We start from the raw sequence: 14,841 nt of genomic DNA, 5'->3' as shown, positions 1-14,841 counted from the left end.
GGATCCTATTCCATTTATCGGCATTGCATAAAGTGGCAATGTTGTCCACAAAGCTGATTGCATAAAGAAGCAATGCTTTACTTCCTTTTGTAAATGCAGATTTAGAGGAAGGTTGCAATTAAAAGTTTTTGTGTAATGGTGCCGGCACGTTCGTTCATCTAAGATAAAATGTAAAGGGATTACTTGGCAATTGCAAATTAAAATGATAATTGAACTCCGTCATTTCTTAAATCTTTAGGTGGTTGTGATTCACATTTGTTAGTCATTTTCTGCAAGAGCATTTAGTAACAGAAGAATTAGGATCCCTTACAATTGCATTGCAATTTGGATAGCCCACATAGAAGGGGCTGTAGGACTCACCTGTTACCCCAATTATAAAAAATCTCGGTCCACAACAGAGTATAACAAATATTGGGATTCTTTGAAATCAAAGAATTCGGGTAGGGAATGAAATAGACGGGTGCAGGTTTCGAAATGTCCAAACAGGTGAGTCCTACGCTCTGAGCAACCCAAAGATCTGCTCAGACACAGTAGAACCCACCCCTCCTCTCTCATTTTTTGTTATGAGTTTTCTAAAATTTGAGCAAATAATTTATAGGAATCTAAGTCTCAATGGCCATGTAAACGCAATCATAACAAAGAGGGTAGTGTTGTTTGATGTGGTCATTTTGTACTAATCCTTTTAACTATGGATTGCACACCTATATTTTTAAGAGGATAACAACCGCAAGTTGGACAACAAATAATTGGAAGACAATTAAGAAGAACAATAATTGTACTATTGATCATAATTTTATTTTATTTTTTTTTGAAAATATATTGATCATAATTGTGCTGCCCTTCTTGATAATTTATCTAGAGTTTATTCATTTGTAATTAAAGAACGTTAGGGCAGTTTTCATTACTTTGAAGCTCTGAACTATTTAAAGAATGTCGCCATACTCAATAATGGGTAGTGAGAGGAGCTCAAGAGGTAATTCCCTCTTTTTCAAAACAGCAAGTGCATATCATTGGCCGAAAGTGATACGAAAGAAGGATTGAGATCCCATCAAATGGGGTGTTCGAATCATTTTTTCTATGAACGATAGAGCTCATTCATATATAGAAATTACACCTATGTCCTTTTAGAAGGACACCAAAATAACACTAAAATGAAATCTATCATTCCTCTTTTAGCCACAAAGATAGTTTATGCACTCTAAAGATTAGGATAGGGCGGCTGAAATATCCTAATTAACGATCAAAATGATAATTCAGTTATTTCAAATGGCCACTCATGTAGGTTGTACGCTGTGCAAGCTATTCTTTCTCTTTATTGTGTTATCATGCATTTTAGAGCGTTTATTTAAAATAAACAATTCAAATTAAGGTTCATTTGGGTTTGTGATTTCAAAAAGTGCAATTTAAAATAACGATTTTAAAATGTGCGATTTGAAAAAAGTGATTTTTAAAAACGCAGTTAAGCGTTTGGCAAAATCGCAATTTAGCCTTTAAAACGCGAATTTACCTTTAAAATTCTGCGTTTTCAAAAAAGCATCATCTTATCTGCGACTTGAAAAAGCAGATTTTCTGCGTTTTCAAATCGCAATTTTTAAAAACGCAGTTCTCAAACGATCTATGTTCTGCGATTTGGTTTAAAATCGCACTTATTATCTACGAAATCGCAATTTCAAACGCACCCTAAAACTATTGTATTTGGATTAACTAATCGGGCAACCTTCTTTCTGTCTTTCAACTTTATGGGTTGATTGGATGATCAGAATCCTTTATAAATATTTGTTTGAATTTTAAAAAATTCATATGGGATTATGAGAGATCATTTACGAGATTTACATGATCAAATAAGTGGTTGGACAGCTTAATTTTTATTTGGTCATTTAAATTCTATAAATAGTCTCTTTCAACAAATTCTCTCAAATTCAGACAAATAATTGTAAATAATTTTAATCCCAATCGAATCGTGGTCCCTTACAATTGAGGATCCCGAAAAGCTACCTATTGTGAGATAAGCACTCAAATCCCTTAGAATTCATTTGAGTGTGCGATTTTTTTTGTATTATATTATATTATTTTGTATTATATTTAAAATTGTAAATATCGATAGAATTTATTTTTTGAAATTATATTTCGATAGTTTTAAAATTTTGAGACCAAATTATAAAAAGTTAGATAAAATATAAGTAGAGTTATAAATTCTAAAAAACAACCCATACATATTTTTAAAATATAATAAAAAAAAATTGTTGCCAAACATTAGCTTACTAAACTTTGGCATTCATCGTACCTATGGGAGCCGTCCAACTACCTAGGCCAAGAGGGTTGGTACGTTTGTTCCACAATCATTAGACTGTAACGTGGGGAGTAATTATTGATGCTTAGGTTTACTCATTTGTGTTGACTTTCTTTTTTATTCCCTTGACATGGATAGGTATTTGAAAGTCGTATATTTAGGATTTATATATATATATATAAAAAGCAACATATATTTAGGATTAATAACAAAATGAACTATATGATAAGGACAAAAAGCATGACTTTACGTTGTTTTTGATCTTATCCGGACTTAAAATATTAGGTGTGATTATATAATAAACCCTTAAGTTTATTTTTTTTTATTTTTTTTTCTTCTAATTGAATAAGGAAAGGCTTACATAATAGCAAGAACGAATTTAGGGGGCGGGGGCAGGGGCGGTATAGGCCATGGCCCCCTCAATTCTAAAAAGATAAAAAAAAAAAAAAAAAAAAAAAAAAGGTAATATAGAGAAGATAAAAAATAAATAAAAATTTAGTTTACTAGCGTCTATCAATAATTTTTTTTGGCTTCTGTCCCTACTCATAAGAGTTTCTGACTTAATCCATGCATAGGAAGATTCTTTTCACTTATGAAAGAAAGAGTGGATGATCTTAAAAACGAAATTGGGTGGCTTTCCCAACAATAAACTCAACACAAATTATAACAACGCGAAAATAATTACAAAAGATAGAATATAGGTCAAACGAGTGATCCAATCCTCTCAAATAAGCTACGTAAAGCTATTATAGAAGCAAAAGATACACAAATAGAGTGAGATTTTATGCCCAGATAGATTTCAATTGCAATTTATATAATCTTCGTTACTTCTTGACTCCGGCCTAGTTAATCTCATCAACGGTTCAGATTGCAATACTTTTAAATTTATGGAATTGATATTAATGTAATTGAGATTTTACAATTAATTTAAAACTGTGGTTAAACTTTAAATTACTATCTAATTATGTCTGATATTATGAGTCAGCATATGTCGAAAGTTCCCATATTATGTGCATTAGCTTTTAGAGTCTGTTATGCGATTTTATCGTCTAAAAGTGTAATTTTGAACAAATTGTGGTAAGTGTCTTTTTTGAAAGTGTATTTTTTAAAAATGACGGTTTGAAAATGTAGAAAAATTTATATTTTTAAATCGTAAGTAAAGGAATACGTTTTTAAAAATGAACAATATATATATATATATAAATTACGCGATTTTGATTAGAGTATATCAAGAGTTCAAGAATTTAACCTATCCATAGTTGAAGACTGTGACCTTTAAATACAGTTGAAGATTATTACTTAGTCACAGTTGAAAATTATGATCTAACTACAATTGAAGTCTATCATCTAATCACAGTTGATAACTATTATTTAGTTGTAGTTGAAGTCTATTTGTATTATCTAATTCTCATATAAATAGGAGTCTATTATATTGTAAACATTACTAGATAAATAAGAGCAAAATATAGTAATTTGACTTTATCATGTAGATGTAGGTCATAGACCGAATAACGTAATTCTTTGTATCTTTATTTATATTCCACTTTATATTTTATTTGTCATGGCATTATATTATCCTTAAATTCTTACATGATGTATATAATTTTTTAGTCTTATTAAAAATGTATATAAGAATCACATATAGATTTTAAGAACATATATTAATTTAATAGAGTAAATTTTAAAAATTGTGAATTTAAAGAATTTAAAATAAAACTTCGTCGAATCATATGAAGTGAAGTTGATAATCCTTTGTGTAATGAGATCAGACTTATGAAAAAAAAAAAAAAATCCCTTTATGGAGAAAAGTATTTTCTATGTACTATTGTTGATTGTCATCATCTGTGGAGTGGGCCAAGTGCATTATTTCGACAAAGACAAATATCCTTCTTATCAAAAAAGAAAGAGAAAATTAAGAAGGCAAAATTTTAATCCGAATTTTTTTAACTGAATATAATAAATTGGCATTTGTTCTAAAAACAAATAATTGTCATATGTATTTATTAAAATGTATACGAGAATCACATGTTCTAATAATATGTTAAATATGAACATAAAAATCACATGCTTAAATTGACTTTTGTTAAAGCATCTTTTTTTAACCGTTGAACTAATGACGGGTTTACTTGCAAAAAAGAGAAGAAAAAAAAAGTCACTAAAAATTGCAGGTCTTGTGGGACCAGAGAGCCTCCGATGCTTAAAGAGAGGGTGATGAGAGAACGTGCATATAGACGTGTACTCCTTTTTATGGGAGGTGTAGAGCTTGTTTGACAAACAATTCTCCATCTCCTTCTATTTCTTTTCACTCCTACCAAAAATAAAATAAAAAGCATTTTAACTTTTTTATACTTTTTATCTCACTTTAATTATTTTTTATTATTATTCAAATAAAAAAAAAAATCTACTACAAAACAAAACTTTTCTATAAAACATTCTCAAATTTTATATCACATCAATCACTTTTTACTACTATTCAAACAAATATTTCATAAGTTACCAAACACACCCATACTTTCTTGGATGTTTGTCACATGACGAGTTTATAGTCCTCTAATTACTTTTCATGTAGAAACCGCTTCGGTGGGTCTGAGATTATTATTTATTGTATCATCAATTTATACGACAAATTGAAGGAATTTCCATGGCCTTGTTTGGCAACTTTATTTTCACATTTTTTAAAAATAATCACCATCAAAACATTTAAACTTTTTGTACTTTTTATATCACATTAATAATTTTTTATTATTATTCAAATAAAAATTCACTACAATATAATTTTTTTTTACTTTATATTATATTTATCATTTTTTACTAATTCAAAAATTAATTCTCTACTATTCTGTTCAATTACTTGCAGAACATAATCATAAAATAAACCCAATTGAAAAAAAAAATAAAAAAAAATAATCCGTTTATAAACCTTGGTTCTAGAAGGAAAAGAAAAACAATTAAGACCTCAGCTGAACCTATGATCATTAAAGACACATTATTATAACAAAACATTCAAAAAAGATAATGCAACTTACATTCATTGGATAATGATAACGTTGTCTTTTCCCCGAATTAGCCGCCAACTTTGCAAAACCAATGGGCACCTCCAGCTGGTTTCGGCTTCTCTTTAGAGCCGTCCCAACTTGCCCCTTCCCCATTATAGATTAAGATTTTTTTTTTTTTTTTAAATAGATTTTTTTGAAAACTTTTATAATTCGATTCCTAAAATTTTGGGAAATATTTTCAATTAAATAGCTTAAATTTACCTTCTTAATATTTATTATTCTTAAAAATATGCTTTTAAAATTATATATTAAAGTGGTAAAAATCTGAATTAGTAGATTAAATTGATCTGGTGCCTTTTGCATTAAGTTGATTATTCTATCCAATTTAGTCTATTTTTCTTACCGAATTTATATAAAATACAGTTTTACTCTTTAATAAAAAAATTAAATAAAACCCAAAACAAAGAAGTAAATTTTTTTTTTTTTTTTTTTTTTTAAAGGATAACCTCCCTCGCCGTGGGAATAGGTGGGAGTGGCATCATTGATGTAGGCTGCTCTCTATTTTTATATTTTATTTTGGTTTTTGTTTTTTTAATCTAAGGGTCAGAAAAAATAAAAAGAATTAGTTGAAAAGAATCTATTGATAAAAAAAAGCGTATCACAAAGAGATTTATATCAATTTAATACATATCTAAACTTAAGGGATGGGTTTAATAATTTTAATTAATATAATATTTATTAAAATTGTAGGAGCTTAATCCATGGCGGGTCAGTGTAAATGACTTTTTTTTTGAATCAATTAAAGATATTCATGGACAAAATAGTAATTTGACAGGAGACACTGTTCTGAATTCTCGTTCCTATAAGGAATTCGGTGCTCAGAACAGAGTGAAAGTTGCGGTATAGTTCGTGTTCTGGTTTTGTTTTTCACGAGAAGGGCTTCATCGTGTTCAACGAAAACTGTGATTTTTCTCTCTTACGGGGGGGGTTTTGTTTTGCAATTTGCTCACTTTTTTTTCTGTTTGGTGGATGAGAATTGTTTTCCTGGAAAGTACCCGGCCATGGGAAAGTCATCGTTCAAGGATTCTCTGAAAGCGCTTGAAGCGGATATTCAGCACGCCAATACCCTGTACCCCTCTCTCTCTCTCTCTCTCTCTCTCTCTCTCTCTCTGAGATATGAATTTAGTGCTTTTTTAAGCTCTGTGAATTGGGTTTTTGCTTTTTTGCTTTTTTGCTCAGGTTCGTCTGTTTAAAGGTGTGAATTTGTTTTTTCTTGGGCACTGTTTGATTTGCATTTTAAAAGAAAGGTTCCTGCTTTTGAATGTCTAATTGTGCTGTAGTATTCTTGAACATGTAATGCCTGATAACATTCAGAATGTTTGTTTGAGTAGAAATTAATTAAATGTTTAACAATGATCTGAGTTTTTTTAGCTTCGCATTCAGGCTTTGTTGGTATGACAAAGCGAATTGCATATATTTCTTGTAGTGAGTTATTAGAGATGGGACCTGATAAGGAATTTCATCTGTTTGTTGACTTGTTCTGCACACAAAGAGCCCATTGTTTTATGTTACCCACTTATGGCCCCCACTCAAACTTTAATGCTTGGCCTATAGAGGCGCTGAATCAGAGTAAATCCATTAGTATAATAGTATGGTCATAATAATGATGATAATTTATTTATTTATTTTGCTTTTTAGCTTCACTTTTTGGGCGGTGACAAAATGAGCTAGACTAGGTTGCTCAACAATTTGAGGAAGTGACATCACTGACATGGGATTTTTACAAAAAGAATCAAATTTTGCTGCCTTGAGTATGACTATATGAAAACATGATAGCAGTAATTCTATTCTCTCTTTTTTTTTTCTTCAAAAAATAACAAACGAGTGCATAAACCCTTAAAAATTCGTACTTCTTGTTGTGAACTTGTGATTATAGAAAAGAGTGTCTACAATGCTATGTTTGGTATGTCTCCACTAATAAGTCAAAAAAACTACTAAAACGATCCATATGAGGTAAATGCTCCAAGTCAAAAATGTATTTGGAATGTCAATAGTCATCGAAGGAAAGACATGGCTGCTTAATGTGATTCTTCTCTTCTGAGTATTGACTGTTTTAAAAAAATTTCTACTTGCAACAAAATTCTTGCTGCTTTGTGCTTTGAAGAATTGGAATGGTATGCATGGTGGCAATGTTGTTGAGATAGTAAATCATCAATGACTTTCTGAGGCATGTGATGGCCACTCGATGACTGAAGATTTCTTTCTGCACTGGTAAACTTAGTCTTAGTCTACATTGTGGTCTTCAATATATTTCCTCCACTAGCTAGTAGAAGCAGCTGAATGTTGAAATGGCATGCGATGGAAATTGTTTTTGCAGTATGTGATTAGATTTTATAGCCATCTATAAGTATATCATCACCATATTCCTTCTTAAAAACCGCTCCTAAAGTTTGTTTATGTGTACAAACTTGGACATGTATGAGATGGTATTTGATGCTTGATGGATTGTGTTTATGTCTTTGAGCGCAAGTTAGGCTCCAAGATCTGTTGAAATATAGCCCTTAGCAATTTCTGCAAGTCTGGAAAGAGTTGTATTACAATAAGATTCTAACACTGTCCTGTTTTTATCCATGTCCTTCAGAAATTTACTTTGGGTTGTTCCTTGGGATGAATTAAGCGTGAGGCTCTCAAATAAGGAATTTGTTGATTGTTCTTTTCCTGTAGTTAAATATTCAACCCCATCTCTTTTAAACCGTATGGAACGTTTCAACTCATTTGTTAAGTAATATATTGGTAGGGGATGGGGGACTCTTTAGGATTCAACTCCTTTCTAAGGATCTCAGTTAGTTGGGGTTATGGCTTAGTTGATTGAGCTGAATAGGAGGGGAAAATATTTACACATTGTATTTTTTGAGTGTGTGCGACTTCTATATTACTTTGATGATAGGATCTTTGCTGGATATTTATTGATCCTGTGATATGCTGCCTTCTTTCCTCTTGTTATTCCAGGGCTTTAGATTTTCCAAGGGAGAATGATGGAGCACGTGTTCAGATGAGACTGTCCTACAGTCCAATAGCTCACCTTTTTCTTTTTCTTGTTCAATGGACTGATTGTCACCTTGCTGGTGCACTTGGTTTGCTTAGAATTCTTATTTATATGGTATGCTTCTCTCTGCTTTCCCTTCTCATTTCTTTTAGTTTGAACTTTCAGATATATTTGTTTACATTCTCTCTCTCTCTCTCCAACCCCCCCCCAGTCTCGTGTCTTTTTCAATTGTCCTTCTACTTATTTCTTTGATTATTTTGCTTCATATCCCCTTCAACAATGTAGTAATTTATGATAACTTACTTCCTTGTTGGGTGCGGCAATGTGATGGATTGGTGCAGACCTATGCAGATGGCAAGACCACTATGTCTGTGTATGAAAGGAAAGCAAGTATGAGAGAATTTTATGGTGAGTGAGATTCAGAGAAGGTGGAAATACTCAATTCATGCATAAATATATTAACACTGCTGTAACTTCTTCTTTTTCTTAAAAGATGTTCATCTCTCTCTCTTCCCCCCCTCCCCCCCACACCCCCCCAAAAAAAAAAGAATAAAGAAAAAAAGAAGTGCTTATGAGTTTGGCTTTCTGTCAACAGCGGTGATATTTCCTTCTTTGTTGCAACTTCATAGAGGCATCACAGATTTGGAGGATCGGAAGCAGAAAGAGGCATGTAACCGCAGATTCAAAAGAAAGGATGAGTTGGAAAGGGGGAAACTCTCTGAAGTTGACATAGAAAGAGAAGAGGAGTGCGGGATTTGCATGGAGGTGAATAGCAAGGTTGTCTTGCCAAATTGCATCCATTCTTTGTGTTTGAAGTGTTACAAGGAATGGTAAGTTGTACTTCTCAAACACATCCTGTATATCATCCGATAATTATCTACAAAAAGGACATAAAAAGCAAAGTTAAATATACCATTCTGTAGTGTCCCATTGACAATCGAAGTTTGTAGCCTTCCATTGGTATCTTTCTTGAAAACTGGACTTGTTAGAACAGTTTCATAATGCCTGATGCTGGATTAATCCACCAAAAGAGAGATGTAAGAACAAGAGCTTGCCAATGGGGGTCGGCGGGAGATAGCTCCGATGCTTAAGTCAGTAAACTGTTTAATGATGGAACGGGAATACACTAAGTCAGAGTTTTGAGCTTAAAGCCAAAAAGTCTCTTTTAACTTGTTCTTCCTTACCTTTTATAGCGCTTAGAATTTGACTGCTCCTTCCCTGTGAGCTGGCCTGATCGTGGGGTTTACCCCCTATGTTTGCCTCAGTTTCAGTCCTCTATTCCCTACACTCTAGGAAACAATTGGGCGTAGTGGGGATGATTATGGTTATGTGGCTAGGTGCACAATTTGCTCCTGTTGGAGTGGATCTCCTGTTATAGGATTGTGGAATCGGGTCCCCTGATCCGACCCAGGTTCTTGAGTTCGGTTCCCTCCTTGCCCGCTGGTTTTATGGGCCTTTGTAAATATGTTTTGTGGGCCAGGTGGCTTTGTCGGCCCAATTCGCAACTGGACTTGTTAGGCAATCTTCTCGAGAAGATATGAGTCAGAACTACAAACAGTTTTAAGTTGTTTTCAGTTTTGAAAATGTCTTCGAGAAGATATCCAGCTGTGAGAAACTGCATACCGGAGTTCACCGCACCTTTATTTCACTTTTATTCTACTATGCTGACGTTGCAGAGTCTAGTATTGGATATTTTTTTTAGAGTAATGTTACATGCTACACCCATCTTACCTTCATCTCGCTAGGTTGATGTGCCAGTGCCTATCAACCCATTGATTTATTTATTTATTCTTAATAATGGCTCTCTCTCTCTCTCTCTCTTTTTTTTTTTTTTTTTTTAAAGTGCTGATCCAAGAGTTACTATACCGTGCCACATTAGCATAGTAGAATAAAAGTGGAATAAGGTGTGGTGTGGTATATAGCATTTCTCAATAGTTCTCATGTTTTACGGGCAATATCTGTTTCAAAACGACTTTATGCAAACAGGCCCAATTTTATTTCCATCTCTTTGGATAGACATTCACACAACAGCCTACATGACCCCCAGGTAATCCTGATTGGATATGGCTATTTATCCGCACTAAGTTGGTAGGCCTTCCCCATTGTCTTGTGGATGAGATTAACATGGACAGTTACAGCCTATGAAACTGTCAAATACTTAATAGTTAGTAGGTTATAGAATCTATGTTGATGAATTGGTTTTTGATTAGGCTCATGACTTGTTTTCTGTCTTTCCTAAACATTGATTGGGATCTGATGACATATATTTGCTGCTTTCTTTAGGCGTGGGCGATCTCAGTCTTGCCCCTTTTGTCGAGATAGCCTCAAAAGAGTAATGTCTGGTGACCTTTGGATCTTCACAGATAAGTGTGATGTTATTGATTTATCATCAATATTGAGGGAGAATCATAAGAGACTGTTTATGTACGTCGATAAATTGCCTCTTGTTATGCCAGATCATGTGTTTGTTCCCTATGATTCTCATGTTAGGTAATAGTTGATGTACGGGCTTTGGAAATTGTGTATATGATATAAGCTCGGTTGTATATGTATTTCGGATTAACAGACTGGAATTTTTTTTTTTTTTTTTGGTCTATAGTTTTGTTGGCTTCAAGTTGTTCATATTGATTCTCTCTCTTTTTCTTTTTCTTTTTATTTTATTTTATTATTATTATTTTAAATAAACCAATCTCATTAAAAAGTATAAAAGAGCGCAACTCAATTACACATGAACTATATAGGATTCCTATATCTAGTTTTTAGTTGCGGCTTTACAATTTTGATCTTTATCCCCTTTGTTAAAGAATTATCTCATTTTTAATTGCATCTTTACAATTTTGATCTTTATCCTCTTTGTTAAAGAATTATCTCTGTTTTAATTGTGTCCTATATGAATAATGATAAAAATCACATTTTTATTTTACAATTATCACAAAAAAAAAAAAAAGGTGGCAATATCAAACAATCTTTGAATTAGTCATTGTTAAAATAAACTTGATTGTTCCTATACTTCATTGAACACCTTGCTTTTTATTTTTATTTTTTCATGCACTAAACTTGTACCCATCATAGCTATAAGGTGTAAAGAACTTGGATCTATTTATTTTATTTGTTTCTTTTTTAAAATGCTAATAAAGTCTATTGATATTGTTAGTCTTTTTAAAATTTGAATAAGTTTAAAATTGCCAATATATATATATATATATATTTGGAATTAGGATCCTATTCTGCTTCTCTCACATATCTTATTTTATTATTTTAACAGTCAATTTAAACAACTTATACCATGAACTTTAGATTTGCTATAGATGACTTTTCTATTATAATTTTCTGTTAAAAGCCTAAATATCAACAATAATTTTTAAATAACAGTATTACCTTTATTTATCTAAAATTACAAGCTTGCTCTGTAAAAGGTGAAAAGTAGATGGATAAGGGTAAAAAGAAACAAAGAAGAAAAAATCGTAGCATAATATATATGGAGCACAAGCCAAATCACAAGCCTATGATGAATGAATAAATATACATGTACATCATGCGGATGATTTTGGTTCAGGATCGATCATTTTGCATACGTATGTAATCTGCATAAAAGCGAGGCTGGTTTTCTTCTTGGTGGACATAGGCATAGCCTCCATGGCTAGAGATATCAAGCCCTGCAATTTCATCATCAACGGAGATTCTCAAAATACTTAGCTTGTGAAGGGCATAGAAAAGAGGCCCCATTGTCAAACTAACCCACCCCACAATCACCAAAACCTCAACCACCTGAGCTCCCAGCAAGCCCCAGCCTCCACCCATTAACAGACCATATGGCCTGACCACGCCTGACTCGCCTGAATCGAAGACTTGAATCACAAATTCCTCTTTAGCAAACAAGCCTGTAAATATCAAACCCCAAGCACCACAACCACCATGCAATTGGGTTGCCTCCAATGGGTCATCAAACTGCAGTTTTAGGGCCAAGATGTTGAGCCCAATCAAGACCCATGCAGCGAAAAACCCGCACACAATCGCAGCCCACGGCTCAACAACCGAGCAACCCGATGTGATCGCAACAAACCCACCTAGCACCCCATTGCAAACGTCCAAAGCATCCCAATGGCCCACTAGTAATCGTCGGCCGAATAAGGTTACGATTCCGGCGGTCGATCCGGCTAAGGAAGTAGTGACCGCGGTCCGGCCCACGCCAGTCCAGTTTCCTTGGTCTGTCGTGTTCGGATAGGCCACTAGAATCTTATCAAACGAGCCGGGATTGAACCCGAACCACCCAAACCACAACAAAAATGTGCCCAGCACAACAAGAGTTGCATTGTGGCCTCTCATTTGCATGGGCTTCCCAAACGCATCGAACCGGCCCACCCTCGGGCCCTCTATGAAAGAGCCCCAAAGCCCAGCAATCCCACCAACCAAATGCACCACACCACTACCAGCAAAGTCGATGGCACCTGAACCAAACAACAATTCACTGGAACTGGGACTGAGCCAACCACTAGATGACCAAACCCAGTGAGCCACAATTGGGTACACGAACCCAGTCAGGAAGAACGAGAAGATAAGGTAAGCAGTGAACTGGGTTCTTTCTGCTATTGAGCCACTGGTAATTCCTGTTAGAATAGAAATTAAATGACTAAATTCATCATTTCGTGTCAATTTAAGCTTTTGAAGTAATTAAGTGGTGGTTTAACTATACCTGCAACGGCTATGGCGAAAGCCCACTGGTAAAGAAAGAAGCTGTAGTCGTAAGAGCTATTGGGAATGTTGTAAAGCGCAAAGAAGTTGGTGCCAATGAAAGGGTTGGAATTGGAACCATCGCCAAAGGCAAAAGCAAAGCCGAAGAAGTAATAAGAGATGCTACCTACAACGGCGTCAACAACGTTGGTGAGCATTATGTTCATGGCGTTCTTTGCCCGGACAGAGCCGGCACAGAGCATGGCAAAGCCGAGCTGCATTACGAAGACGAGGTACGCCGAAAAGAGGAGGTAAATGGTGTTGATGGAGGCCGTGACACTGTCTTCCCATGAGACCTCCATGGTAGAGAGAGAGAGAGAGAGAGAGAGAAGTTTGGTTGGTGGAAAAGAGAGAGGGAAGATATAGGAGTTTTTTGATAGTTGTATGTAAATGGTAGATTGAATGGTAGTTGTATCATCACTCGTGGGGTCGCTTTGTACGAGTATGATTTTTTTTTTTTTTTTTTGAATTTATTGGGTTGTTGTTGACTAGTTGTGCATTCTACTTCAATGACTTGTGGTGAGTGGATAGCCAGTATTAGCAGCCGGTTACACACTTAAACACTTATACCCACTCAAAATTGGACCAAATTGTTAGATTATTAGCTTAAGCTTTCCAATCAGTTCAAGTTTGGTAAACTGATATTTCAGTTCGAATCTTATGTTTGTAATTCATATTTTATTTTAATTAAATATTTATTTATTGTGTCCAACTTATTTAGAAAAAGTTTTAGACTTACACGATAGGAAAAATGTTAAAATATTAATCAAATGATTAAGTTTAGTACGATTTTCTGTAAGTTTAAATTTTTGGAATAAATAATAATTTAACAAAAATTGTCTTCCAAATTAAATTGGAAGAATTACCTTTAACCCAATCTATCAAACTGACATATTAAAAATACAAGTAATTTTTAGTTGCATTTTTAATAAAACATATGGGTGTTAAAAGGTTTCATACTTTGACATATCAACTTCTGTAGAGGATACGGTACTGTTAATTAAACCAAATTGTTATAGTGTCTTGAACGTTAACAAGCAAAAAAGACCAAAAAAAAAAGAAGCCAAATAATGGTAAAGCTTGGGATCTATAAGGCCAAGGGGGAGGAATCGGAATCTCTTACACTTTGGGTGTCCGAATTGTAGTACAATTTGGAGCTCTCTGTTCAAAAAAAAAAAAAAAAAAAAATTGGAGCTCCCTGTTTGTGTGATGTCCAAATTACAATTCGGACAACCCAATTATTAGAAATTTTAATTCAAGGTGGAGAAGGGATGAGGTCTGCAATTTTTTTTTTTAGTTGGTCTCTCTTATGCACATAAATGTATATGAAAAATATATATATATATATATATATATATATATATATATTTTATGTAAAGTAATGCTAGTACTATACTAATATTTCACCACTATCTCATTATAATTTCTCTAAAAGAAATCAAGGGTAGATTGACACTGTCACGTCAACAGAGTGTTTATTATTTTAGAACTTATTTGGGATTGCATTAGGAAGCTTAAAAAGTACTTCTAGGCTTCTAGTACTTAAAAAGTTGTGCCAAACAAAAAGCTTGTCTGTTTGGTAAAAAACTCTAAAAATATTTCTTTTGACTTTTTTACTTTAAAAATGGCCAAAACGCACTTTTGAGAAAAGCTTAAAAATGAAATTCTTTCTAAAAATATCTGTTTGGCCTAACAAGCTCTGTTTTTCAATGCAATCTCAAACAAACTCTTAATAGGTAAAGACCGTTTCCATTAAATAATTGCCTAAAAAAAAAAGC

At 33.6% G+C, this 14,841-nt stretch overlaps 2 protein-coding genes across 2 annotated transcripts; one reads left to right on the top strand and one right to left on the bottom strand.

Moving 5' to 3' along the window:
- Positions 1–6,164: 6,164 nt before the first annotated feature.
- Positions 6,165–10,954, top strand: LOC133877106 (E3 ubiquitin-protein ligase AIRP2). Its single transcript, XM_062315347.1, has 5 exons — positions 6,165–6,415; positions 8,296–8,446; positions 8,674–8,740; positions 8,928–9,162; positions 10,616–10,954. Exons 1-5 carry the CDS (start codon positions 6,348–6,350, stop codon positions 10,824–10,826), a joined length of 732 nt encoding a protein of 243 aa, XP_062171331.1. The 5' UTR covers positions 6,165–6,347; the 3' UTR covers positions 10,827–10,954.
- Positions 10,955–11,778: 824 nt separating this feature from the next.
- On the bottom strand, positions 11,779–13,433 carry LOC133877104 (ammonium transporter 1 member 3). The gene is made up of 2 exons (XM_062315345.1): positions 13,026–13,433; positions 11,779–12,939 (listed from the first exon to the last, which is right to left on the bottom strand). The coding sequence occupies exons 1-2, from the start codon at positions 13,363–13,365 to the stop codon at positions 11,885–11,887; spliced, it is 1,395 nt and encodes a 464-aa protein (XP_062171329.1). The 5' UTR covers positions 13,366–13,433; the 3' UTR covers positions 11,779–11,884.
- Between the last annotated feature and the right edge of the window lie 1,408 nt (positions 13,434–14,841).

This window comes from Alnus glutinosa, chromosome 9 (assembly GCF_958979055.1).
Source record: "Alnus glutinosa chromosome 9, dhAlnGlut1.1, whole genome shotgun sequence".
Taxonomy (NCBI): Eukaryota; Viridiplantae; Streptophyta; class Magnoliopsida; order Fagales; family Betulaceae; genus Alnus; species Alnus glutinosa.
This window is presented reverse-complemented; position numbering and strand designations above follow the sequence as displayed.

Bases quoted from the DNA above. Each gene is read 5' to 3' on its own strand.
- LOC133877106 (XM_062315347.1), top strand. From the start codon at position 6,348: ATGGGAAAGTCATCGTTCAAGGATTCTCTGAAAGCGCTTGAAGCGGAT. The intron at 6,416-8,295 runs GTACCCCTCTCT...TTGTTATTCCAG, and splicing joins ATTCAGCACGCCAATACCCT to GGCTTTAGATTTTCCAAGGG. The intron at 8,741-8,927 runs GTGAGTGAGATT...TTCTGTCAACAG, and splicing joins AAGTATGAGAGAATTTTATG to CGGTGATATTTCCTTCTTTG.
- LOC133877104 (XM_062315345.1), bottom strand. From the start codon at position 13,365: ATGGAGGTCTCATGGGAAGACAGTGTCACGGCCTCCATCAACACCATT. The intron at 12,940-13,025 runs GTATAGTTAAAC...CTATTCTAACAG, and splicing joins TTTCGCCATAGCCGTTGCAG to GAATTACCAGTGGCTCAATA.